The sequence below is a fragment of the Rhamphochromis longiceps genome, linkage group LG8, assembly GCF_057381845.1.
Source record: "Rhamphochromis longiceps isolate RC_006_pf linkage group LG8, R_longiceps_female_GT1.1, whole genome shotgun sequence".
Classification (NCBI taxonomy): Eukaryota; Metazoa; Chordata; class Actinopteri; order Cichliformes; family Cichlidae; genus Rhamphochromis; species Rhamphochromis longiceps.
This window is the reverse complement of record NC_140564.1, coordinates 24359064-24385577: the sequence shown is the minus strand read 5'-3', so window position 1 is coordinate 24385577 and position 26514 is coordinate 24359064. Positions and strand designations below refer to the sequence as shown.

Below are 26514 nucleotides of genomic sequence, written 5' to 3'. Positions count from 1 at the left end.
CAAACAGGAGGGGGAGGAGGAGGAAGGGGGGTGGTGGGGGATGAATAGCAGACCCTAGTGTTATGGATATGTTTCAGGGGACTTGAGTGGGCTTGAAAATGATCTTGTTGTTTCTTTGTTTGATATCTTATGTGGGTATTTGGTAAACCGTTTTTCTGTATGTGCACCTACATTTTAACAGAATGTAGGCCTGGATGAGCAGGTTCAGTGTTGCAGTGCACATTACGTCACCTGTTTTGCTAAACCATTACATCAGAATTTTTTATCTGGCACACAGAGATGCAGAGAACACTCAGTGCGCTGTGCTCAAGGCAAAACAGATAATAAAAACGGCTATGGGACACCTCTTTCTACATTTACCCTTGAGTTACAAACAAAAAGACTGCACAGAAATTACATATGTTATCATCATCATTATTATTAGAGTTATTTAGCAACGTTCTATGCAGAAATGCGCCGGGGGGTTGTTATTGTAGCATCTTTGCACCATTTATTACTTCATCACAAAAGATAGCAAAGTGTTTTAAGGCATAACACAAACTGTGTATGAGAGTAAAAACATATAGCGGATTTGTTAGAATGCAAAAGCAAGTTATTTGTGTCGGGGCCATAGGCTACATACTACACATTTTGCTCACAGCTGTATGTTGGAAAGCAGCCAGAGGCTACGCTGCATTTCTGCACGTGTGTAGGCGTGGAATACACTGTACTTTGTTAGACAGGAACTGAAATACATAAACACGTGTAGGAACACTATGTTCTGAGGTGGGTGCTATAAAAAAGTTATCAGAAATCTTTAGCAGGGGACGTGGAGTAAGAAGATTTAGTAGCTTGAGTAAAAACAACAAAAACTATGAGAAATCACTTTTTAATTGGATTCTCAGAAAGTGTGGCCAGAAACAAACTAGAAAAAGAAATTTAGGCTCCAGCCAGAGGTGTGTCCTGTTGTGTTCAGGGCTGTCCTGAAACACTCAGTACAGTACAGTACACTCTGTACACTCCCACCCTTCACTTGCTTGAAGACAATCATTCACTGAGGAAAACACCAAGTTTGCACGTTTACTCACTGTCACCACAAGACAAAAGTGGCACGGAAAACTGCACTGATGGGTTTCAGACTTTAGCTCGTTCAAAGAACAGAATGAACAACAGCAATATCAAAATACATACCACAAAAAAAGCAGCACAAATACTTTTCTATCCTTGGATTTAACAAAACTTAACACAGTGAGGTGGAGTTGGACAAAATACACACCAGGCAAAACAAACAGCAACCAATGTGAAGAATGTCCCAAGTCTGATTTTATTTACAAGCTCTCTTTGTTTTGTTCCAATTGCTGGTGGAGTAAGGACATACACAGAAAGGAGAAGAGACCAACAGTGCAGCAGGCTTTATGTTTATAAGTTACATTGGAGCCATTTGGAAACACAATGCTTCTCTTCCAGGGATTTAATACCAAATGTAGTATTTACATTAACATGAAGGCTAATTCCAATGAGAGAATCATCTTGAACAGCCTAAAGCAGATGGAAAATCTGTTAACTTGTGAATTGTGTAGTTACTAATTTATAAGAATGTTGTTGACAAGATTTTATTTAGTATGCTGGGTTTAATGTAATAAGTGGTTTAAAAATAAAACAATCATATAGAAGTGATAAAATAACACATCTCACATTTGGGATCTCCAGATAACACTTTTAAACTTATGATACAGAATACAGAAGGAATATCATGTGTAACTTGAAAAAAAAAGGTTACATTTTCCTTCTATTTGGCTGATTAAATAAGCAAAAGACATCTGAATCTCTTTATTTAAGATGGTGTGAATCCCAATAGCTGTTCAATAGGTTTATACCGCCACTCGTCTGCTTCTAGCTCCTCCACCAAGCTCGCGAGTTTCTCCATTCGAGACACTTGCTGATCTGTAAGAATGGACATTACTCATTAGTATACCTGTTTCTATTAGATCAGGGGTGTCAAATATAAAGCCTGGGAGCCAGAACTAAAGATTTTAATTCGGCCCACATGGCTTTAGAACAACTGAAGGTGGGCATAAATTTTAGCCTTTTATACAGTTAAAATGCAGTTAAATAATGCTAACCATTTATATGATGCCAACGTGATTAAGTAACGGATCAAAACAAAAAATGTGTTTTTTCACCGTCTATATATCTCGCAGGGATTAAATTTGTAGTTACACTGTGAGAAACGGGAGTTTCACTCATCCAGCCCATTTAAGATGAAGGTAGGCTATATGTGGCCTGTAATGTAAAATGGGTTTGGCACCCGTATTAGATCAACCAAGACTAATGTGAAGCTATGCAAATATAGTTAGACTTACCATGTTTAACCTGTTTCAGTGTTGAGGCCACTTGGTAGCTGAATACAGACTCGCATAAAAATCTGTCAGAGCCATCTAAAAAGAAACGTAAAATGAAAAAAAAGGTCAGTCAAATAAAGAATTCTTATTCAAGCTTTCGTCTCCAGGGTAATAAAAGCCAAAACATAGATTTCAAGCTACATCAGAAAGAGATCTTAAAATATTTCATATATTTATGACATAAGAAGTACAACAACAGTAAAATACAGCTAAAATAGTTTTGGGTTTTTTAAAAAACATTACAATGTCAAAGCCTAAGAGACAACATCCATTAGTATACACTCAACCACCATTTTATTAGGCACACCTGTTTAGCGGCTTGATAACGCAAACATGCAATCAGTGAATCACGAAATCAAGAAATGCTGCATGGTCAGATGAGTCTCGATTTCTGCTGCCACATTTTTAGGGTCAGAATTTGGCGGGACCAATATGAAAGTATGGATCCTTCCTGCCTTGTATCACTGGATCTCGCTATTGATGGTCTAATTGTGTGGGAGATATTTTCTTTCTTGAGTATGATTTAAATGCCACATATTACCTGAGTATTGATGTTGATAATGTCCACCCCATTATGAGAACGGTGTACCCATTTTCTGATGGCTGCTTCCAGCAGGATAACACACCATATCACACGACTCAAATGATCTCAAACAGGCTTTTTGAACATGACAATGAATTCACTGTATTCAAACTTCCTCCACAGTCACCAGGTGGAACAAGAGATTTGCATCATGGATGTGCAGCAACTGTCTAATAACATCATGTCAATATGGACCAGAAACTCGGAAGAATGTTTCCAGCACCTTTGTTGAATCTATGCCATGCCCCACACAGCTTAAAAGGCTTAAGGGTTTTGCTTTATCTTAATTTGTCTACCATGTGCAAGAGAAAGCTCTTGATTGTGAAGAAGAGAGGCAGACTCTGCTTTGTAGTAACATATCTTTCTTAAATACTTTAGAAACACAGGCACATATATTCTCAGTGTTATACTAAAGTTGGCAGATATTATGATATTAAGGTATTATGTTGCAAACCTCCTACCATTATATATGATTTTCATATGATTTCTATTTCCTGGCTATTTGGGAGCATTTGGGCAGCTTTTATACAAGTACTTTTATCCGGTTTTCCTTCATCGTACCTTCCATCATTTCCCCTGCGCCTTTTGGATACGTATAGAGGACTTTCCTTGGTGGGATGAGCTCGGAAGCACTGAACCCAGAGCCAGTCACGGAGCTGCCGCTCACTCCTCCCGCAGAAGAGGACGAAGAAGACGCGGCCATTGCCTCGATAAACTTTAAACAACACACACAACAACGACTGTTGTTACTACCAGTTTAATGTGTCAAACACAGATAAAGCAAGGTGGTTCGTGCTCTAGTAATCACAAAGGCTTTTAAACATCCAAACCAACCGGTAGGGGTTAGCTTGGAAGGACTGTTTCACTATTTTTAATGATACAACATTGCTAGCAATAAAGCTAACTATTCTGCTTATACTGTTGATGATAACCACCCAGCAGAAATATTAACAAATATAATATGGCATTAAGTCTCCATTTTTATTCAAAAGTACAACTTACCGTCGATGTCACAGCAAATATAACAACTTAAAATCCAGCCAGTTTTTGTTGTTTTTCAGACGTATACCAGTAGTTTACGACAGAGACCGCATTTTACGTTTGTCGCGACAGGGGGTTGCAGCTATCGCAGATTTTACAATCATAGGGATGGCTCGTCTCAGTCGTCTGTTGCTAAAAGGTTGTTCAATCACTTTTGTAGATCTGTTAACACATTTTCCGACACATTTAAAACGTCAATAACCAGGACAGTTCCAACTAGCTAGCTAAATAAGTTTTGAAAGACAGACTTTGTTATTTTATACAATTTTCACTTAGCTGACAAGCTAGTATATTATCTATTAAGTGTTTTTGACGTCACCAAAAGTCACCTCAGTATCGCCTGAACCGTCGTTTCTGTTGTCAGATTTGCACAGGTTTGCTAACACTAGCTAGTTTACCAGTATGGATGTCTTACGTCCTCCTCTTATAAATATAAATGGAAGAATATACCGCAGGAATATAATTAAGGAAGAGCATTATGAGGAAGAGGAAGAGTTTTCTTACATGGGACCACCAGGTAAGTCGAGAACTATCCGCTAACAGGTAAAATACATGTTTGTAAGAAGCTCCAGATAATGCTTTCAGATTTTAGCACAGTTTCTTTTTAAAAATGTGAGTATATTTCTGTGTTTCTAGATGATGAAGAGCTTGGAGAAGATGAAACCTGTGATACCCACTTAATTGAACAGAGTGATAAAGGATATCGCTGTGCCATCGATGTCCCAAGTGTTCTTTACAAGTGTGTCATCAACAGTAGACCTTGCTTTGGTTGTCCTTAACCTTTCACTTTCTGAAAATAATACAAGATTCTGTAAGCAGCATAACGTCTGTCTGTGTTTCTCTGTTTTCTTTGTGTTCTGTAGATACATCATTGGGAAAAAAGGAGAAACGCGTAAACGTCTGGAGTTTGACACAAAGACGTCTATTAACATCCCAAAACAAGGAGTGGAAGGGCAGATTGGTGGGGACTAAGGGCAAATGTCACTTAAAAACTGAACAGAGAGCAAAAGATATTTCCCTTCACTCATTTCCCTCCACTCTCTCATTGTGTAACAGTCATTACAGGTTCCACCAAAACTGCAGTTTCATCTGCTGTCACTCGGGTGGAGGTCCTTGTTGAGAATTTCCGGAGGAAGCAGCCCTTCACACACTTTTTGTCATTCCCTTTAAACGACTCAAAAATTCAAGAGGGATTCCTGAGATTTAAAGATGAGGTTTTGAAGCAATGTTCACAGGTATCTTCTGTAAAAAGGAACCAAAATATAACTGGTGATAGTGAGGGGCAGTTATGGCAATGTATTGCTTAAGGAGAGCATTTTACACCATTAACAAATTCCATGTTCTGTAGGATCATGGAGTAGAGGAAAGCATATTTCAGAACCCTGCAAAGCTCCACTTGACCATTGGCACCTTGGCTCTGTTAAATGAAATGGAAGTGAGAAAAGCATGTGAACATCTCCAAGAGTGTCAAAACTTCATCAGGTAAGGCTCGAACAAGGTTATTGCATTATACAAAGCACTTAATGATTTTGGTGTATGACTACAAAAGAAATTGCACTGTGAAACAGAATGAAATGTTAAACATAAGCGATCTAAAAATAAGTAAATAAAATAAGAGCAGTAAAAAAAAAAATGTATATGTCAAACAATCACTGACTGAAAAATACTAACATTATAAAATGAAACACAAAATTATAAATTATACAACAATCAGTAAAATAATCCTAATAAAATAATGTCACACTAGTTTATAGATTTAAAGAGCCAAAACAATAAAATTGCAAAACAAAGTAATGTTTAACCTTCCTAATGAAAATCCAGGGTAAAGTTTAAAGATTTCAACATTTCCAGCTGCTGTTCCATTGCAAAAAAACTAAAAGCTGCCTCCCTTAAAGCTTTTGCTGTGCACTTAGGATCGACTAGCAGAATCCTGCTCGAGAACCTATTTGTTCATATTGGTTCATATTTTCAAAACTTATGTGGTTCTTTAAAAAAGGAGAAAAATCATTTAAAAATCATCTGTAACTGTCAGTCTTATGGGTTGGTAAAAATGTTTTGTTCATTGGTGTATGCTTATACATCAGTTATTAGTTACACCTTTCAAGCATCCTTTTTTGTTTTCAGAGTGGCCTCTGAAAGCAAAAAAGTGGCCTTCTTCATGACGTTGATTCAACAAGGTGTTGACAACATTCCTCTGACATTGTGGTCCAGTTGCTGCAGATTTGTCAGCTGCACATTTATGAGAATCCATCATTCTACCCAAAATGGTGAAATGGTAAATGGCCTGTATTTGTATAGCGCTTTACTAGTCCCTAAGTACCCCAAAGCGCTTTACACATTCAGTCAGCCACCCATTCACACACACATTCACACACTGCTGATGGCAAGGTACATTGTAGCCACAGCCGGCCTGGGGAGCACTGACAGAGGCGAGGCAAAAGAGGCAAAAGAGTTTTATTGAATTGGGTTCTATTGACTTTGGAGGGCAGTGGAATACAGTGAACTCAACTTTGTGAAACCAGTTTGAGATGATCAAGCTTTGTGACATGATTCATTATCCTGCTGGAAACAGTCAGCAGAAGATGGGTACACTGTCTAATAAAGGAATGGACATGGTCAGTAGCAATTCTCAGATTGGTACTAATGGACCCAAAACGTGCCAAGAAAACAGTAGCCAAACCACTACACCATCACCAGCCACTGTATACAAAGCAAAATTGATCCATGCTTTCATTTTATTTACTCTGATTTGAATGTCGCTGGACTCCTCAGACCAGGCAACATTTGTAACATTTTGTTGAGCACATGCGAATTGTGGCCTCAATTTCTCACTTTTAGCTGACAGGAGTGGCACCCAGTGTGCTCTTCTGCGGTTGTGCATTCAGACATGCTCTCGGCATTGCTTGGTTGTAACTAGTGGTTATTTAAGTTACTGTTTCCTTGCTGTCAGCTTGTAGCAATCTGGCCATTCTCCTCTGACCTCAGGTATTGACAGGAAATCTTTATGTAAATTCAGTGAGTTATGAATGCAGTGTGTGGATTGAATTGTTGCATCGTTGTTAACTTTCTGACCAAGTATCTCCAGCCTTATTTCTGAATAGGAGAACCTGTGTCACTGTACTTTACTACCTTGATTAGCTGTTTACATACCCAGACAGTTTCACTTATTTAAAAAAATACAGTTTGTGTTACACTACAATGGTTTTCTTTGTCTGATTTTTCATTAGAGACATCACTGAAGGAAAACCTCTCCCACTGGAGGTGACAGGCATAGAGTACATGAATGATGACCCAGCAGTGGTGGATGTTTTGTATGTGAAGGTCAATGTTCGAGATGGATCTGACAGGTTAGTACATCAGTGAATAGTTAAATAACAACATTACAAATATCCAACATTTTACTGTTTTAACTTTATTTCTTTAATCTCTGTTCTATTTTAATGGAATCACATTATAGGTTGCAGGTGATTGCAGACAGACTGGTAGAGCATTTTGTCTCTGCAGGGCTGATGGTCCGAGAGTGGGACAGAGTAAAGCTACATGGTACTGTGATGAACACTCTGTTCAGAAAAGACTCCACAGGTAAAGACATAAACACACACATGCCAGCCTAACTCGCACGAAGGCATAGTAGAGAAGTTATTGAACTGCTGGGATCGTATTGATTGCTGCCACCCAGTGGATGTTTGCCAATTTTCCCTCATTATCTTTTGGCTTGGAGTGTAGCTGCAGTGACGACAAAGCAGAGTCTTGACCAATTCTGACAACAAAATTGTGCAGAGAGGAATTGGGGAGGCAGTTCTCTGTTTGGCCACAGTTCTGTTTACGTGCACTGAGCTGCATGTTTTCCAAGTACTCTGACAAAAGCTTCATTCATTTTGGACATGGATCAAGTCCAGGAGCAGTTCTCAAATTTGTACTGGGCTTACCAGGAACACAACACAGAGACTGTGCCACTGCTGACCATGTTTACCGCCTTGTGGATAAGCCCTATTAAAATTTAGGTTTTTTTTCATCTTCTTAGTCCCTATTTCACAAACTAATTTTACTAACTAAATGTCCTTGATTTTGCTCGTACTGTTGTAAAGCCACTGACAGGTTCAAGTAAACATGTTAGTTTATCACTGAGATAACATATCTGTATCTGTGTGTTCTGTGCTTTATTGATCAGCTTGTTCTTTACACTCTCGTGTTTTTACAGTGGAAGATACAGGCGCAGCAGGACGTCAAACCGTCAATGAAAGAGAGGCTTTTGATGCCAAAAACATACTAAAGGTTAGTTGAAATTTACTACTGGATTGAGACACATACTCACTTCTTGACTGCAGTTAATAACAATATGGTAGGCAACAGCACTGGGCGGGATGGAGGTGCAGTGGTTAGTAGTGCCAACGCCACAGTAAGACAGGTGCTAGCTTGAGTCTCCTTGACTCCTGAGGCTTCCTTGTGGCATATGCATGTTCTCCTTGTGCTTTTCTCTGGGGTCTTTGGCTTCCTCCCACAGTAAAAATTGTTTTGGGTGGTCAAAAAGCCTAGATAAGTGCTATATAAAAGCCAGTCCATTCAAAAAAACATTTTACTGTATTGGCACAATATGCATAGTTTCAATTGGGGAAAAAATAAAATACAGTGTTAGAATTTTGTGTATATACTAATTGGGAAAATGTATAAAAACTCTAAAATGCATAAATAAATAAATACAAATGCATCTTAATTGCTATGTTCAGGAGCTTGCAGCAATATTACACTATCCAATTGATGCAACATTGTTTTTGTTTAAAGTATATTGTGTATAGATTTTCCAGCTGTGGTTGACTTGTCCATAGCTCGTCCCATGTGATCTTGTCAGTTAATTGCTTCTTTGCTCTTTTAGTGAAAAAAACATGAAAATTGAGAGTATTGTATTGATTTTTGGTTCTGATTTACATTTATCTTCTTTAGGGAAAAGGTGTTTTCATTTCACCTGGGACAAATCAATTATGTTCTCACATTAGTTGTGATACGAGCTATGTAATTTAACGTTAAACCACCTGACCTGCTTCACAGCAGTCCAGGCTCAAATCGTGTTTAGTTATGACTTCATGTCCAGTTGGGAAACACTGATGCACTCTTGTTTTGCCACCTTGAAACTGAACCAGTAATAACAATTACCTCATGTGCTTCTCCTAGTGTGATATGTCAAAATTGGTTCCCCCCACCTATTTTTTTTGTGTCACAGCTGTAGACCTTTTATATTAAAAGAGGAGTGAGCCTCAGGTCTGAAAAGTGAAGCCAACCTCGACTAGCTTGTAATTTTTAAAGGGGATTTGAGCAGTAGTTATTCAGGGTTTCTGATTGTCCTTCAAAGTTTTTTTTGGACATTGGCTATATAGGAATTTTGTTAAGCTACTTAACACTGACCTATGATTCAATCATAAAAGAGTTTCAAGGAATGAACAAGTGCTGCCTACACATAACAACCAATATTCAATTGTGTCTTTAGGCACTTTGTTAGAAATTGCTTCTCGTAAAAACACATTATTTGTTCCAATTTCTTTAATTCAGTCTATGAAAAATTCTAAAAATAACAGTTTGACAGGCATAAAATAATATTTTGTACCAGCAAGGTGGTTCCCAGTTAGGTACTAGCCAAAAACCTAGCATATCTCTGCCTGGTAAGCAGTGTGTCCTTAAAGAATCTTAAGAAAACTGGACAAAGTGAACAAAATAAGACGTGACAGGCCTAAAAAAGTGTCTGCAGCAGACACTGAACACTACATGAAAGTGACACTTTTCAAAAAAACAACTTGCCAAAATTCTAAAGTTGAGGCTTCAAAGTGAGCCCACAAATTAATGTGTGTTTCTATGTCCATCATTTATATACAGTCTGTGCTGACTGACTACTGAAAACCTGCTATTTTGGCAGAAATATTAGGGAACACTACTTAAGAATATACTTTATTAGCAGTTGTTATTTTTGGTTAAAAAATAAATAAATAAATAAAAATAACGCACCAGTACAGCTCAAAGACTCTTGGTTGTTTGTGTTGTTTAAAAAAAAAACACTTGTCAGAGTCAGGTTGCAAAAATCTTCCTGGTGGAGTTTTGACAACTGAAATGCGACACTGGAGATGAAAAGCTCTGACATTCACCTTCCCCTCCTCTACAGAGAAGGTCTTTGTTTGAATAACAACATTGTTGCTGCTGTTTTTTTTTTCCTCTGGAAGTGACACAAAGGTAGCAGGCAAACACTCAGCCACCTATAAATATGATAATACCATGTTTGCGACAGCTTACCTTGTTTTCACAATAGAATTTGACAAGCAGTTTTTAACTTTCTAACACAGTGCTGACTGTTTGATGTCAACACAAGTTGTCCTGGTTTGTTGTTTCACACGGTTGTCTGAAATAGTCTTGACTGTATGTATGTAAGTATGGATGGATGGATGGATGGATGGATGGATGGATGGATTGATTGATTGTTACAAGTTTATGAATTTAATGTGTTTTCATTACAGAAATTTGATGCTTATTGTTTTGGAGAGTTTGAGCTGAATACTGTCCAGCTGTCCCAGAGATATTCAACAGACTGCACTGGATACTACAGCTCTGCAGGGAGCATCAGCTTGTCTTGAGCTCATGCAAGAGTGAGCATATACTGAGGTGGGAAAATTAATAAAGTTTATAGCTTTGAGAGCACTGCAGCATTCGTGATAGTTCTGTCCAGTAGGTGGCAGCATAGATTGAGTCATTTGGCTGTTAACAGAGAGGTGGAGATTGGGTCATGGTTATCCCTTTAATAGAGAAGAATAAAAAATATTAGATGTACTTTGTAAACCACAGTGCCCAAATGAAACATAGAAATCTAGTTAAATGGAATTTTCAGATACTTGTTTTTATTTAGTTTTTAGTTTTATTCCACATTTTTTTGGCCTGGTATATTTATCTGACAAGTATTTGAAGATAAGATTATACATTAAAACATTTGCTCTTTCATGTATTCCTAAGGACTAAAAAGCTCATAAAATGTATACAATTTTAATAACTTTTATATTTATATCAAATGAAACAGAAAGTTACAGGAAGAAGACACTCTTATAATCCTGATCATTGTAAAAATGAATAGTTTATGAAAATTAATAGGCAATTTGCAGTTACTTCAGCTATTTCTGTAATGGCCAAAGTAGCTACAACAGTAGCTGGCTGCTGTCAGCAGGATAGTGCATAGTTTATACTGCTGTAGTGAATCTACATAGAGCAAGTGACGTACCCTATGGAAGTGGCCAGTGCTGTTGCCAACATTTCTATCTGTATTGGCTTTGTCGACGGGGATGTGTAGTTATATCCCTAGGGAGGTGCATATCAGGTTACAGTGTAGGGTTAGAGAAGGGTTTGTTGTTACAAAATACCTATGGTGTTGATTTTACACAGAAATATAAATACCAAATTGTGCCATGCCACAAAGCTCAAAACATCTTAGTGGTTTCTTAAACATGACAGTGAGTTCACTGTTTTCACACAGTGACCACAGTCACCAGATCTCAGTCCAATAGAGGACCTCTGGGATGTGATGGAAAGGAAGATTGGCATCAAGTATATGCAGTCTGTATCACCTGCCTGATGCTGTCAAGTCAATGTGGACCATAATCTTTGAGGAATGTTTCCAGCAGCACAGTAACAATTTCATCTAAATATTTGGCTTAAACAATTTACAATCTTTGCATCTTGTTCATGTTTACACTTTACACAGCATCCCAATAGATTCAAATGCAGATCTTCTGCCAAACTGGCTTCTATAGCTGTCCAAACACTGGTTGAATTTCATGCTGCTCTAATCTCTTGCTTGCAGTACTCTAGGTCATAGCCATGATTTACACCTTTCCTTTCATCCTTTCAACGCACTGCCTCATGAAAGTATGAATGCATCACCGATATGATCTTTCAGACCTTTTTTTCTCCTCCAGCTTTTTTTTTTCCATCATTTTTCTTTAAATCTTTGCCTTTCCCACATGAACCTTGTCTTCACTCCCGACTGTCAACAGTGTCAGTGAATACAGACACTTGGTTTTGCCGTCACAGCCTTTTTTTTAATTTTCGCTTTCCCCTCAGCTGGCAATGCTCTCTGTTTGGAATGCAGGAGGGTGATTGCCAGGCAGCCAAAAGTTACACTGATAAAAACAAAGGGGTCTTTTTGTTTGTCAGCTTTGCAACCCTGTCCTATCCACCCTCCCATCCCAGCAGTGGCATGATTTTCTTTTCTTCTCTTTTTTCTTGAAGCTGCTTGCACAGATTCCCATGCAGATTTTGTTATTGGATATAGACTAGCCAGCTGAGCTGCCCATACCCTCACTATTTCATTGTCTTGGAGTGGGATCTTTTCCGACCTAGGACCTGGGACCTAATTAATCATGCCCAGAGCTCTTGACAGCATGCTTTTTAGTGGGTCAGGATTGCATCCAACGTAAAAGCACTCCAGCTAATAACAGAATTCTGACACTTGCCAATACTATTGCTCCTAAGCACAAAAAGAAAGCATCACAAGGCAATTGAAATTTGATTGAATTCATTGAGACTATGCCTCTGTTTTTCTTTTGGCAGGGACATGATTGAGGATGTTTTGCACAGATGTCCGCATTAATGATTATACTGAAAACACATGAGGAAACATACGTCATCCGTAGACACGGACTCTGAAGACAGATACGATTTGTCCTGAGACTTAATATAACGCATTCAGACTGACTGTTTATTTAAATGGCCATATGTCTTCTTAGCTGTATAGATCGGGAGCATATTGGATTATGGCTGCAATGAAGGAATAATTTCTCACTATCAGACATTCATATTGTCTTGATAAATTGGTTAATTATCTATGAAATGTCAGGAAATTTGGAAACATGGGTAACATTTAGGATGCCAGATTTAACATTGATAAGTTGGAAGCAAACATTTAGTAAATGGTTTTTGAAACTGTAATTTAGTTTTAATTAAGTTAAAGGCTTCGTGTTTAATATTTAATAAATTTTCAGTCTGTTTTCAGCTATAAATGTGTCCAAGTAAGAATTTGCTCACAAAAAGATTGATAGATTGCTACATTGTATAGATTATTTAGCAAATGTTTTTTATGTCTGTTATTTATATAGATAGGACATAATATAAAAAGTTGCTGAAAAAATTATTACTACAGTCTGTCTTTAAATCACTTGATTTCTGTAAGGCTAAAGTCCCAAAAAGGCCTAGAAGACCGGTCAGTAAATCCCCTGCAACCGTCACTCTCTAGGGAAAAATGTATATCGACCAAGTCAAGGTTGGAGACAGTTGCTCGTTAAAACTGGTTGCAAGCAGTGAAAACTGTGACCAATTTCACCTTGTGTCTGCCAACAACCTCCAGGAAGCACTTGCCACCAGCCAAAGAATATACATTTTGCCCTAACCACCAGTGCTTGCCAGATGTTTGCCAATAGGTCTCTAGGACTGTGTGACAAGGGCCTAATGCTCCAATCAAACTAGGAAAAACAGTAGTTGAAGATCGTGGCATGATCATGACTACTCAGCCTGCGATGGTGACCAAATCTCCAACCACTCGCAGTCAGTTGTTCTCTTCAAAGAACCTTTGGTACATTAGGTTGGCGATAAAACGGCAATAACACAAAATCAGTCTGCTAAGAGTTTCTAATCTGTTGCAATTTTTTGCAAAGCTGTTGTCTACACACAGAGACAAACATATTAAACAGAAATATCTGAAACAATTGTTTCTTGACTGGACACAGTTACACATTTTTCAAAAACAGCCTTTATTGTACTGCTAACATTCCTAGTAATGCCCCATAAGGTCCTAGTCAGAAAAATAACTTTATTTTGGCTATGAAACCACATGTCATATTTCCTACACCATGACACCCTGTTGTCACAACGTAAGCAATTTTACGTTTCATCTGAGTGGTCAGAATGTCACGGCTTATCTGTAAACATAGTTAAATGTGGCTTTGCATGTCCGTGTGGGTGAGCTTGCTTACGCACTGCCCGACATACATAGTTTTTTCTGTCTCTGCCACATCCCTCTACCTAATTAGTCATCTCCGCAGTCCCTGCAGTGAGAACATCCAACTAGACCCTTAAGATTTCAAAACTAGCATGAGCCAATTTAAATAAGACTGATAAATGAGACCCCTGCGTGTGTTGGTGTTACCAGCGACCTCTTTCCCTTTGTGGATCTACGTCTCTATTTCTAACGATCTAAAGGGACAGAGGAGATGGGATTTTAATTAAAACGTTACACATTTTAGCTGTTTATGCAGGCATGTGTGCATGTGCTTGTTTACATGCACTGATAAGCATTTAGAAACAAGCTGATAAAACCTTATTTTCCAGCCAATTTGTTTTTGTGATTTTTAAAAGGATTGAAAGCAAAAGCAATCATTTCGTTGCGCCTGCAACACTTTTAGAACTTGCACTGAACTGTTCAGTAATAAGAAATTCATATCACATTTGGTAACTGAAGTCTTGTTATCTTGACCAAGTATTGTACCCCCCGCTCCCCCAACCCGATTTGCATAGTTAATTTCATGGCAATGTTCAAAGTAGCCTTTTTAAATGCAAAAGCCAGTTTTTAAATGGGTTTTACTTGATCACTGTCAGTTTTTTTTTTTTTTTTTTTTTTTTGTTCTTTTCTTTTTAGTACATTTCGGATTTTGATATTCAGAGCCACACTTTGGAATTTTTCATAGGGTAATTAGAAATTAAGCTTTCTTTCCATATGGAAAGCGTTAACGTCTGCTGGGGGAAAAAATAGATTTTGGCTGACAGACATGACCTTTAATACAGTAGATATGTTTGATTTGCATGCTTGGAGTAACTAATGACATGCATCAAATCAATTAAGTGCCTAATTACTTTTTAAGGTCACAGTAAGGTTTGCTCAGTGTACACTCAGACTGATACAAATAATATTTTAAATCAAATATGACATATCGAAAGGTGGTTTGGGCCTTTTTGTGCCGTGTATTCCTCTAACACACTTGAATCCAGTTGTATGAACTTATTCACTTGTGTTCACGGGAAGTAGAAAGGTGCTCTATAAACAATCCTGCTAGACAAAACTGAAATTTCGAAACTGGATATCATTATGGGTGAAATATGACGGCGTGCCTTTTTTAAACTCTCTTATGTTTGACTCTCCAGTCGTGTGTCACCACCGACTGAATTTCACACTGATCACTCTGTCACTAATAGACGTAAACGGGGCCTTGATGGAGAGCCAAGGCTAGAGTATTTGAAATGTCTAATATGTATCTCTAGCAAAAAGGCAGGTGATCCCTGCACCAGCTCTTTATCATTCAGAGTGCTGAGTCTGGAGGCTGCCTGCAGCTGTCCATGTCTGTTTACTGCTGGAGGCATTCACAGAGGGAGGGAAGGCAAAAAGCCTAAAGTGTTTGAACAGTAAGAAGTCATTCAGAGCTACTGTTTACTTTATGTACACTTAGCACTACAAGATTTTAAAATGGGGATTATCATCACCAGTTACATTCTGTTACTTAAAAAAAAAAATTATACTTTAAGCTATGAAATGTCAGGAATTGTTGAACATGTTGCATATAAGGACCCAAATTGCCTCTCAAAATCTAGATATGTTCCATTTACAGTAATATGAAAGAGAACAGTCATTAAATCCTCACATTTAAGAAGCAGTAGCTAGTGAACGTTTTGACATTTTTGTGTAGTAAATGATAAATGATGAAACGTTTGGCAAAGGACTAAATCTACCAGATGTTTGACAGATGTGTATACACAATCAGCAGACACGGTGGAGATGACCTGCTGAAGTTCAAACTGAGGATCAGAATGGGGAAGAAAGGTGATTTTAAGTTACTTTTCAGAAACTGCTGATCTGCTAGGATTTTTCTACACAAGCATCAGTAGTGTTTACAAAGGATAGTTTGAAAAAAAGATAAAGTATCTAGCAAGCAGCAGCTCTCAAAAATATCTTGTTGATGCCAGAGGTCAGAGGAGAATGAACTTACTGCTTCAAGCGATAGGAAGGCAACAGTAACTCAAATAACACTTGTTACAACCAAGCTATAAAGATGAATATCTCAGAATACACAACACCCCAAGCCTTGAAGCAGGTGGGCTACACCAACAGAAGACCATACCGGGTGTCACTCCTGTCACTTAAAAACAGGAAACGGAGGCTACAATTTACACAGGCTCACCAGAAGACTGGAAAAAATGTTGACTGGTGTGATGAGTCTCGATTTCTGCTACAACGCTTGGATGGTAGAGTTAAAATTAGGGGTAAACAACATAAGAGCATGAATCCATCCTACCTTGTATCAAAGGTTTGGGGAGGAGGTGGTGGTGTAATTGTGTGCCAGATATTTTCTTGGTACACTTACTTACCGTGTCCATCTTGTCTTCCGAATGTTACTTCCAGCAGGATAACACACCACTCCACAAAGCTCAAAATGATCTCAATGTTTCTTGAACATAACAGTGACTTATCTGTGTACAAATGGCCTCTACAGTTACCAGATCTCTATCTAATAGAGCAGTTTTGAATATGTGATGCTATTATGTCAACATTGACCAAAATCTCTGAGGAATGTTTTTAGCAACTTTTCGAAGTCTAGCCACAAAGAATTAAGGCAATTGTTAAGGCAGAAGGGGGTCCAGTAAAGTATTAATACTGGGTTGACTGGTGACTGGAGTACTTGTGACCTTCTTCTTCTTTTAAGATGTGCAGCCCAGTGCTTCATGGTCTATTTTTATGAATGATTTTTGAATGAATATATCTGCATATTAGGCCAGGAAGGAACAATGAAAGCACTAAGAGTCAAAGGAAACTGTAAGGTGGTGTTTCATAAAATCAAAAATGCTCAAGGTTGCTAAACTGTTCCGGAGAGCACTGCAGAGGTGGGTGAGTGCTGTTACTGTATCACTAGAGCTGCTTTACAGAACTAAATAATGTAATAACACAAGCACAGATGATGGTCAACACTCTTATTTCAGCACTAAATGCGAAGGATGCTTATACAAAAGTTATAAATGTTGTGTCATCTGTTTATCACGCAATGTGAAATTCCTTAGTGCATCACTTAATACTCAATTGTTTTTTTTACTGTTAGTATATAAAAGTGCAGCTGATGGGGATTTGTTATTTATAATAGCCGGTATAAGCTTAATAATACTGAGTAAAAATGAAACCCTGTACTGAGACCGAACGTGTCACAGTTCAGAGTATTTGCCATCTTCTGTTTATTGTGCACGTTTAATTGAAAAAGGTGCTACACTCTCTTCCACCTCTGCAGCAGCTGCCTGCAATGGAAAACAGCAGCTTTCAGTACTTGCCAGGAAAAGGCAAACTGCTGTCAGACTGCTCTCAACTAACTTTGCACTTTTAATAGCTGAGTGACCCAGTTTGAATCCTATTGAATTAAATCTATACACATTTATAGCAGCTCTACTTACAGCTGTAAGTCACTAAGGATTACTTATTAAATGTCTCCCCGTGTGGTTTATTTTCTCAAAATATCTTCTTTTGATGGGATTTCCTGTCCATGATCCTGTTTACAGGCTATTTGCTTTTTTTTTTCTTCTTCACCGTGTCGTTGGGTACCTCCAACTGGACATACACAATTCACACACACACACAAAAACAACCACAGAGGGGACCTTTGTAAGAAAACAAGTAGTTTGTTACTTTATCAATATTTCATGCCTTAATGCCCTTTACTGTGGTGTTAGGGTCCCTTTTTTATTTTTATTTTCTGTACATTTGTATTGCATAATTGCATATGGGCATGAAGTAACTGACTTAGAAAGTCACCTGTACAGTAGTGTGCAAAAGTCTTGAACCACCCATCATTTCTTTATATTTTGCTTCCAAGGAGAACTATCTTGTATTTTTTTTTTTAAAAGTGGTCGTGAGCAAGGGTTCTCCAGGATCTCGGAAGGTCTTTCAAAGTTTTTCTTTGGACATCGGCTGCTTTTTAAGCAACTTAATGCTCACCTATGAATCATTCAAGGGTAAAAGAGCAATTCATTCAAGGGATGACAGATAACAGACAACTTGGCAATAAAAATACAGAATTTCTTTAATTGAATCAACAAATGCCAAAGGTAACACAGTTTGACAGGCAGACAGTTTTTGCACCAACAAGGTCACTCCCAAAGTGCTATTAACTGAAAACCTGCCATATCTCAGCATGATGTGCAGTGAGTCCTTAAGCAATTTAAGGAAACTGGACAAGTGGAGGGTGGAAAAGAAGTGGCAGGTCTATATAACAATCTAGAGCAGATGAACAGTATCCAAAACTCATGTCCTTAAGAAACTGGAAAAGATCCAGCAAAGACCTGACACAGGACCTGAGAGGTGCATCTGACCCTGTTTGCCAAAATCTCATCGGAGAAGATGTCAGTGAAAGTGGCTGTCAAGAAGCCATTGTGTTGCCAGTGGCAACAGGTCTTGCTAAGTGACACATCCATATTTAAAATTTTTGCTTCAAATCGTCATCGCCATACATGGAAGTACAACACTGAGCGTGTAGAGCCATCCTTAAAACACAGTGGAGGCTCTATCATTGTCAGGCTGTACGGATGAATGGATTTATAAATGCAGAAAATAGTTTAATCAAACAATCATACCAAATACTGACTTTCAAGCTTGTTCAAATTGTATGTACGCTTGGACACATTTTAAAAAGTTGCTTCTCCCATTTTCTTAGGAAAATAAAAAGACTTTAAAAGGTGGCTCAAGACATCTGAGAATTTATAAGCAAGTAATGAAAGAAAATCAGCAGACTAATTTTTAGATGAACATAATGGTCAGTTGCAGCCCTGGTGGTGCTTTAAAGTACAAAATTCATCTCTGATTATGTGTTGCAGGTCTTTGATGAACACGACAGCAGGATTGGAAATGTTAAGAAATGCTCGCTGATGAAGAAGTTCTTTCCTGACAGCTGGACACGGACACGACGTTACAGCATCTTTCCTGAATCTTATGTTGAACTCATTTGGAAAATTAGGATTTTGGTTGTTTTCTCGTGCTGTATATTCTGTTTTGATTTGTCAGGAATAAACAAATGTCTTTTCCATCCAACCATTGCCTTCTGAAATGAATTGTTGTGTACCAGAAATTCCTGAAGTGATCTTTACGGAGCGGTTACATCACTTATAACCAATGTACATCTGTGATAAGGTCCAAAGCTCCTGTTGAGCTTCACAAGCTGTTTGTGAGACAGAAAAGAGACGCGTTGTTTACATTTGTGGATGGGAAATATTAACAGATAAGGAAGCCTTCAAGTTTTTTGCTGCATGGAGTCTTGCCTGATATTCAAATGAAGCTTCCCGTCCCTCTGCTCCTTTTGTGTAGACTGATTACACTCGGTGGAGGATTGATATGGTTTATCTGCCTAGAGAGGAGCAGGAGGAACCAATGCCATCAGCTAATCCCTTTACAATTAAAGGCACTCTTCCACAGCGTGACTCTTGATGTGTAGAAGAAGATGTTAAACAAGTTGCATGGAGCTGCTTTTATGTTTAAGATGCAAGAGGCTTCACATTGTGCTTTTTGATATGTGTGATTATACAAGTTTTGGTTAAATGAGCATGAATATTGTCATGTTAAGCACATTAAAGAGCATTGTAGTCTACTTTACCGTGAGCTCTGTTCTGTGAAAGGCTGTAATAGATGTGATTCGGCCATGTGTTGATGGCTCTGAATAACATAAAAGGGTTTATATACATACAGCATTGTCTTCTTGGTTGGTATATTTATTTTAAAGTGCCTCTTGTCATCAAAAATGACTATAAAACATCCAACAGCAATAAATATTTCTTGGCCACAGAAGGGTGTGAGAGCATGACACTTTGAGTTAACTAACATGATAATCTGAGGTGTTTCTTCACATCTGAGTAAGACATGTTTCTAAGTATTTGATTTTCAGAGAAGTAAAAACACTCGGACCCTGTGTTGCTACTCGTATATAGAAGAGCAGCACTCTTAAAAACTGTCTGCAATTAAAATAAATAAAATAAGGCTCTTTGGAGTCTTTTCCCTAAAGCCTGTTATCTGAACCAATGAACAGCTCTCATCAGCATGTTTTCTATTTGTTTTTTTCCCTTTCATTCACATTGAAGATTCCCATAGGAGACTTCCTTTGCAAGGATCCAAAGAGATGCTTCCAAATAACCTCTTAAATTAAAAACAAATCTTTAAAAGCTAATGGTGCAAAGCAGAATAGAGTCTTTAAATAATTCTAGGTGACCCAGATCAGCTGTGTAACCATTAATCTGCAGCACATTCATCCAGAAGTGAGTAATGACGACCTCTTGATTAATACATCATGTCCACCACCTTGTATTCCTGATGTGCGCAGCAGGCTGGCACTGTGGGACATTTCTCCTGTTGCCCTTGCATCGCAGTTCGCGAGCTCTGCACAGTCAGGAAAGCCTGCGACTGCCACATCAACTATTTTAATGGCAATGTCAGAGTTGGTTTGGCCTGCTAAGCAGCATCCCAGAAATGTGATCCTGCCCCCTGGCTACTCAGCCACGGACAATATTGGTAATCTTAAACATAAATGAATCTGAGCAGAGGGCTGGATTAGGTTTATCTTCATGGGGATGGGATGCACAGCAGAGGGAGCGAAGGAGGAGAGGGCATGCAGAGTTTAGGCAGCAGCAGGAATAACGTGGATAGACTTAAGATGATGTGCAGCTACAGCAGAACTAGAGGTCATAAAGAATGGGGGATAAAAGCCGCAACGCAACACATTTAAACTTGTTTCATTCCACAGTCCATCTTTACAACATCATTTGGTGCAGGCAGTCAAACCAATGAAAGTCTCAGCATTTCAACATCAGAAAGGTTGATTTATAATTATAGATTAAGCTACTAGGAAATCTATATGCACAACACAATAATGAGGCAGCTAGTGTTTCCCATGTGTTGCTGAAGGTATATAAAGTATATAAGTACGCTAACTCATAACTTCATAAAATCACTTTGGCAGCACAAATTGTTACATTACTCAATAACAGTTGAGCGTTTACTCAACACAGTTCAAAGAAATGTTAAATTTCCAGTGTACTGTATTACCAACCTGCCATAGCTAGCAAAGGCCCAGGCTCGTCTGCAAACTGGTTTGTGCTCATTGTCCATGTATCTGAGTCATCTTAGTCTGAGATTGTGGTTGTATCTTATATGGTCATCTCTGCACAGAAGCACCACCCATTTGCTGTTTTAACCTTCTGTCTGCAATGGGCAGCCAGTTAGAGGCAAGTTTTAAACAAAGCGTAGCCAAGACAAACTGTTTCACTCAAAGGCCTGTTCACTACACTTCTTGTCACTTTCATTTGCATCAAAGCAGATGAAATTGATTCACAGAGGTTTAAGCTTTCCAGGTGGACAGGCTGAGATGCCTGATGTTTAACTGACTGTGTGTTACGCTGTGATGATTGCTTCCTTCATTTGTTCTTGTCAGAGAGTTTGATAAAAACAATGGCACCAGTCTTCATTCTGTCAGTTAACTGAAAAGAGGGATACCCAGCACTGCTTACTAGCACCTTCACAAGTCAACATTTAATAAACTTGAAAACATCACATTCAGGTTTTGGGAAAAGGGAATAAGTTGCGAATCATGAAATTTTCTGTAATGACACATCCAATATAATACAATAAGCATTGTTTTGAGTCCATTTATATCTGATGTCACATTTTAGAGTGAGATAATATATGATTCTGACATTGGCATCCTCTCCCGGTGCTAATTTTAACATAAATGAAACCTCGGTTGATATGAGGCCGTTTGGGACTCTTCAGTGACCACTGGTAGTCCGAGGAACCATGTTGTGGGCACTAATTCCTTATAATATCAACTAAATTGCAGCAATTTTCCTCTCATTTCCTTTTCACTGTCTGAACCCAGCTGTAGGCGTAGGCTAAATGGCATTCTTCCAGAAAACATTTATTCTACTTGTATGATTCATTTACAGTGTGACTGTTAGGATTTCTGAGTGTGTGAGTGTGTGTTTGTGTGTGGGCTGAAAAAGTAAATCAAACAACAACAAGAAGACGCTGAAATAATGATTCAAAGTGAGCACAAATAAATGATTAGCGCAGGATCTAATCTCCCCTTTAACTCTCCTTCTCCCTCCCTCTCTCCCTCCCTCTCTCTCTCTTTCTCTCTCTCATTTCCATTCAGTCTGTTGAGGCAGCAGCAGCAGTCTCGTATGTGGCTCATTGGCTGGAGGACAGCGGCAGGAGCAGCAGCAGTAGCAAGAGGATACATCCCAGACCACACTGCCCGAGCACCATGGTGGCTGTGAGAATCATTGCTTGCCTGTGTCTGCTGGTGGGCGTCTCGCTCCAGGTGGACGTGAAAAGTGGGAAAGAGGCAGGAAAAGCCGGGAATTTCATGGAAGATGAGCAATGGCTGTCAACCATCTCCCAGTACAGCCGTAAGATCAAACACTGGAATCGCTTCAGAGATGTGAGTGTTGCATTTGGTGTAATTAACACAAGCATGCGTTGTCGTGTCTTTAGCTCTCCCTATACTGGGCTTTCAGAGGTGTTCCCTGTGGAGAAAGCGCAGGCTGGTTTCTCAGGTGATTTTTGCGCACAGTTAACTGTCAACCCGAAGTGCACGTATACCCAGTTTTATCAGTTTGTGCATGAGAAATACTTTGAAAAATGAAAGTATTTACACATGATGCTAGAATTTAAGCTTAGACTGAGGTCCGAATGAATGCGCGTGTGTCCGTGTGCGTGCATCGATCATGAAACCATTCAGATTCATTTCACCCTTCTTCTTTTTTATTTTTTTAATCCTATTCGATGTTATACATTTATTGCTTTTTTAATAAAGGGGGAATGCCAACTATGTTATTGCGTATACCTGCAGTTAAAACTGACACTTTTCGTCTATGGACCGTCTTGCAAGTGAATGCAAGTGAATACGGTAAAACCCAAAGGAAATCTACGACATATGGTCTCAAAAGCTATTTCCAAGCTCCTTCTGGGTAACTGTGATACTCTGAACCGTATCTCTATTCATGAATTCCCATTGATCTGCCATATTGTAAATGTAGGGCTCACAGGTAGGAGTCTTCCTGGGCTTTCAGACTGAAAAGAAGCACAGCAAGCCATCTCCTGTGTTGTCAATAAATCATAAATAGAAAATATCAAATATTAAAAAAACAAGCATGGCCAATGCTCAAGAGTAATACTCCCTAAAGCTGGAAAATAAGTGATGAAATTTAAAATATCTAAATTTTGAAGGCCAAAATTTAGTCACATTGTTAATAAAGCTGGAACTCCATGATTGGTAAAAAAACAAACAAAAAAACCTTTTAACGCAAAAACACCATTTGCAGATTGCAGCTAAACAAATATGCTTTATAAGGACCAAAATAAATACTATTTGAAGATAGTGCCTTAGATTTCCACAAATTTCAGAGAACTGTTTTGGAATTTTGTAGATTAAAATATTAATCACGAACATAGGCCTAAATGCAGGGTAACTGGGTAAGGTTACAGCAACCATATACATTTTGTGTATATGGTCCAAGCAACCACACCAGTAATGGTACATCTTGACACGTATATTTTTTGTGACGGGATAGGTCTACATTTTCACGAAATCCTGCTGTGAAACCTTTTAACATCAACAAATGATGCACCTGATAAATGCAGGCTCTTCATCACAGTAGTGCAGCTTCCTGTAAATCAGATTCGTGCTTATTTATTTCCACCACTGCCAACAATACACTGATACAAAGAGATATGATAAGAACAGCTATCTTGTTGTAAACCACAAAGGAGACAGGTGTGAACCAATCCAGATCCTTATAGTGGGCAAATTCTTCTGTCTTTTGTGCCATTAAATATTTGAAAGCTCAGGATGAGAAAGTCGTTTTAATGTTGGTGGGTAATGATGAAGGTCTCATTTTAACTGAGGAGGACTGGGTGGAATGATGACAGTGATGATGGTGCTTTCACAAATGTATATTTTTTATTTTTGTGTGTTGCTTTTTGAAGCTGAATATAAAGTTGGATTCTATCTAACTTTATCCCATCCCAGTATCCACAACTGGTACATACCAGCATTGATTACCCATTGACTGATTACCCATTTGACAATATTAGTTCTTTCTTTCATCACCAAATTACAAATCCCACCCACCGTGACTGGTGGTGATTAAGGACAAATGCTGACACTCAAGCCAATATTGATTCTGCTTATAGGTCAGATGCTTTATTGATTCTCCTATTGATTCCTGATCAGTTGTCTGTTGCCTGGGAAAAAAGCAGGCCATTACAGGCCTCTTTTAGGTTTATTAGCTGTGATGATAGGAAAAAAGGCACAAATGCATGCATAGGCTCAACTTCTTTGAGTTCAGTGCAATTGTTTTGCAATACGGTTGTGTTAGAAAAATATGGCAGCATTTCTATTGGAACTGATTGATCTTGGAGGCGTACAGTTCCAAAGGTTTGGACTATGTGGAACAATTTGGCAACTGGAACCTGGTTTCAATTTCAGTCCCTGGCAATAATAACTGGTCAGAGCATATATAATCAGGGTAGACATGTTGAACGAAGGGAGGATGTGCACAGCACTCAGATCACTAGCTAAAAATAAGTAAATCCTGTCTCTATAAAGGTTAAGACAGTTTTACAGCTGTTGATTGATTGATTGATTCAGTGCTGTGGATGGTCTGAATCGCTGCACTTTGTGTTGTTGCTGTGAATTGTCTTGTGTTACACTCTGATGTGTTTCTAATATTAAATCCTCCCTCAGTGATATAAATAGGAAGGTTGATATTAAAACATCTGCAGCCAAGAGAGGGATACGTGGGCACTGGGGGAGACAGTTCGCTTATAAAGGGTCAGGAGCCTATGACGCTGGGTGTGCCACATGGTTGCAATAGTCACTGCCAAAAGACTGAACACATGGCATAAATCAGGATGCACGAGATCTCTGAGGATGAGTTGGTTAGCAACGCTTAGATCCAGGCCTCTACCTTGACAACCGGACAGCTGTTTGATCTCACTGCTGAGAAATATCACCTCAGACACATAGTCTTATCAGAGTCTGCCAGAGAGAGAAGCTTCAGCACCTCTGACCATGTCTGGTGACGTGCAGGAATGTGTCCGACTGGAGAGAATTTGTAATTGAATCGCAAATTTGTGCTTTCATGCAGATTTAAATATTATCTCCACGGGTGTTTGGAGGAGTTCGGCTCTCCTGTTAGATTGGATCAGCGTTTGAGTGATAGATAGGGTGAACAGAGCGATATGGGGCCTCTCTGTGGGCAGTTAGCAGCACGTCCAGCCATAGTGTGCAGAAAAGATTTGACATGAGAGTCTTCTTCAATCTATTTGAGTTTAGCTTGAGTTTAGTTCAGTAAAAGATTGTGTAGCAAAAGATTGGTGAATGCCTTACAGCTAAGGCTCACTCCAGTGGTTCTCAAACCGTAGAGCAGGCCCTACTAGCGGGGAATGGACCATGAGGAGAAAAATATCGATTGAAACTGGGTTGAATGGAGAGTATTTACAAAGGAAAAAAAAAACCAGTTTGGAGTTTGCAGATGCTACTGTGCTGACCTTTATTTCACTGCAGTTTAACTTGGATCCTTTTTATGGTTAATGAGTCGTGCAAATTGTGGGATATGGGGCATGAACCTTTTTTGGCTGTGGATAGGGTATTCCAGAAACAGGTTTGAAAACCAGCAGTATAGAGTATACTCTACAAGGAGTATATAGTGTCTATTATTGTCTCTAGCATAAGCCCATTGGGAAAAAGGTTCATGACATTTAGGGAAGGACAATGATAAGATTTCATTGATATCAGTGTGATTGTTGATTCTGCTTAAAGGTCAGATTCTTTATGTATTCCTGATGAATTTTTCAGTGTAGAAACATTTTTTCAGCACAGCAGTGACAGCTGTTTTATTATTTCTCACTCTGAAGTGCAAGTCCACTGTAGAAAGAAAGTTTGCATTTACTTTTCACAAGCCCCTTTCCTTGAGTTCAAAATATAAGCATGCAGAACATTTAATTTAATCTCAAAAGTAAAAGATGTTAATGTTGCAGTGATGTGAGAAACTTTATTTTCATTTGAGAAGCTTTAATTTGACTATTTGTGTCAGGTTTCAGTTAACGGACTCAGGCGCAGAACGGGACTCCTTACAGGATTTACAGATTTTATTTACACAACGACACCAGGTGATGCTATTTACAAAGTGCTGGAGGGAGGGGAGGGGGGTCCAGGGTTCCGGGGTATGTGAGGGAAAAGACGGGAATCTGACGTCCTCCAAAGGCTCTCTCTCTTCACTCCCCACACTGGGGAAACACCATCCACTCACTCGTCCACGGGATGACAGGCAGGCAGGGAAAGGTCCGGGATAGATGCTGATAACTCAACGATCCAGCGACGAGTGACACAGTGCTGCTGTCTTAAATCGGCCTTGTGATTATCCCGATCGGCAGCAGGTGCGTGGGCCAGGGGCGGGAGCCCATAATGAGCATCG

The 26514-nt window shown here is 38.9% G+C and overlaps 2 protein-coding genes across 4 annotated transcripts; one reads left to right on the top strand and one right to left on the bottom strand.

The window, feature by feature from the left end:
- Nucleotides 1-1280: 1280 nt before the first annotated feature.
- anapc16 (anaphase promoting complex subunit 16) lies at nucleotides 1281-4114 on the bottom strand. The gene is made up of 4 exons (XM_085416640.1): nucleotides 3967-4114; nucleotides 3526-3679; nucleotides 2343-2417; nucleotides 1281-1923 (listed from the first exon to the last, which is right to left on the bottom strand). The coding sequence occupies exons 2-4, from the start codon at nucleotides 3665-3667 to the stop codon at nucleotides 1814-1816; spliced, it is 327 nt and encodes a 108-aa protein (XP_085272766.1). The 5' UTR covers nucleotides 3668-3679; nucleotides 3967-4114; the 3' UTR covers nucleotides 1281-1813.
- Nucleotides 4115-4188: 74 nt separating this feature from the next.
- Nucleotides 4189-19080, top strand: ascc1 (activating signal cointegrator 1 complex subunit 1). Of its 3 annotated transcripts, none has more exons than XM_085416638.1 (10): nucleotides 4189-4522; nucleotides 4642-4744; nucleotides 4869-4966; nucleotides 5062-5240; nucleotides 5354-5487; nucleotides 7233-7352; nucleotides 7463-7587; nucleotides 8207-8280; nucleotides 10503-10647; nucleotides 11507-12574. In XM_085416638.1, the coding sequence occupies exons 1-9, from the start codon at nucleotides 4408-4410 to the stop codon at nucleotides 10617-10619; spliced, it is 1065 nt and encodes a 354-aa protein (XP_085272764.1). In that variant the 5' UTR covers nucleotides 4189-4407; the 3' UTR covers nucleotides 10620-10647; nucleotides 11507-12574. The 3 variants fall into 3 exon arrangements, with proteins under 3 accessions (XP_085272764.1, XP_085272762.1, XP_085272763.1); XM_085416636.1 differs by lacking the exon at nucleotides 11507-12574 and adding an exon at nucleotides 18868-19080 and having other exon boundaries at nucleotides 4190-4522; XM_085416637.1 differs by lacking the exon at nucleotides 11507-12574 and adding an exon at nucleotides 12583-14322 and having other exon boundaries at nucleotides 4190-4522.
- Nucleotides 19081-26514: the final 7434 nt, after the last annotated feature.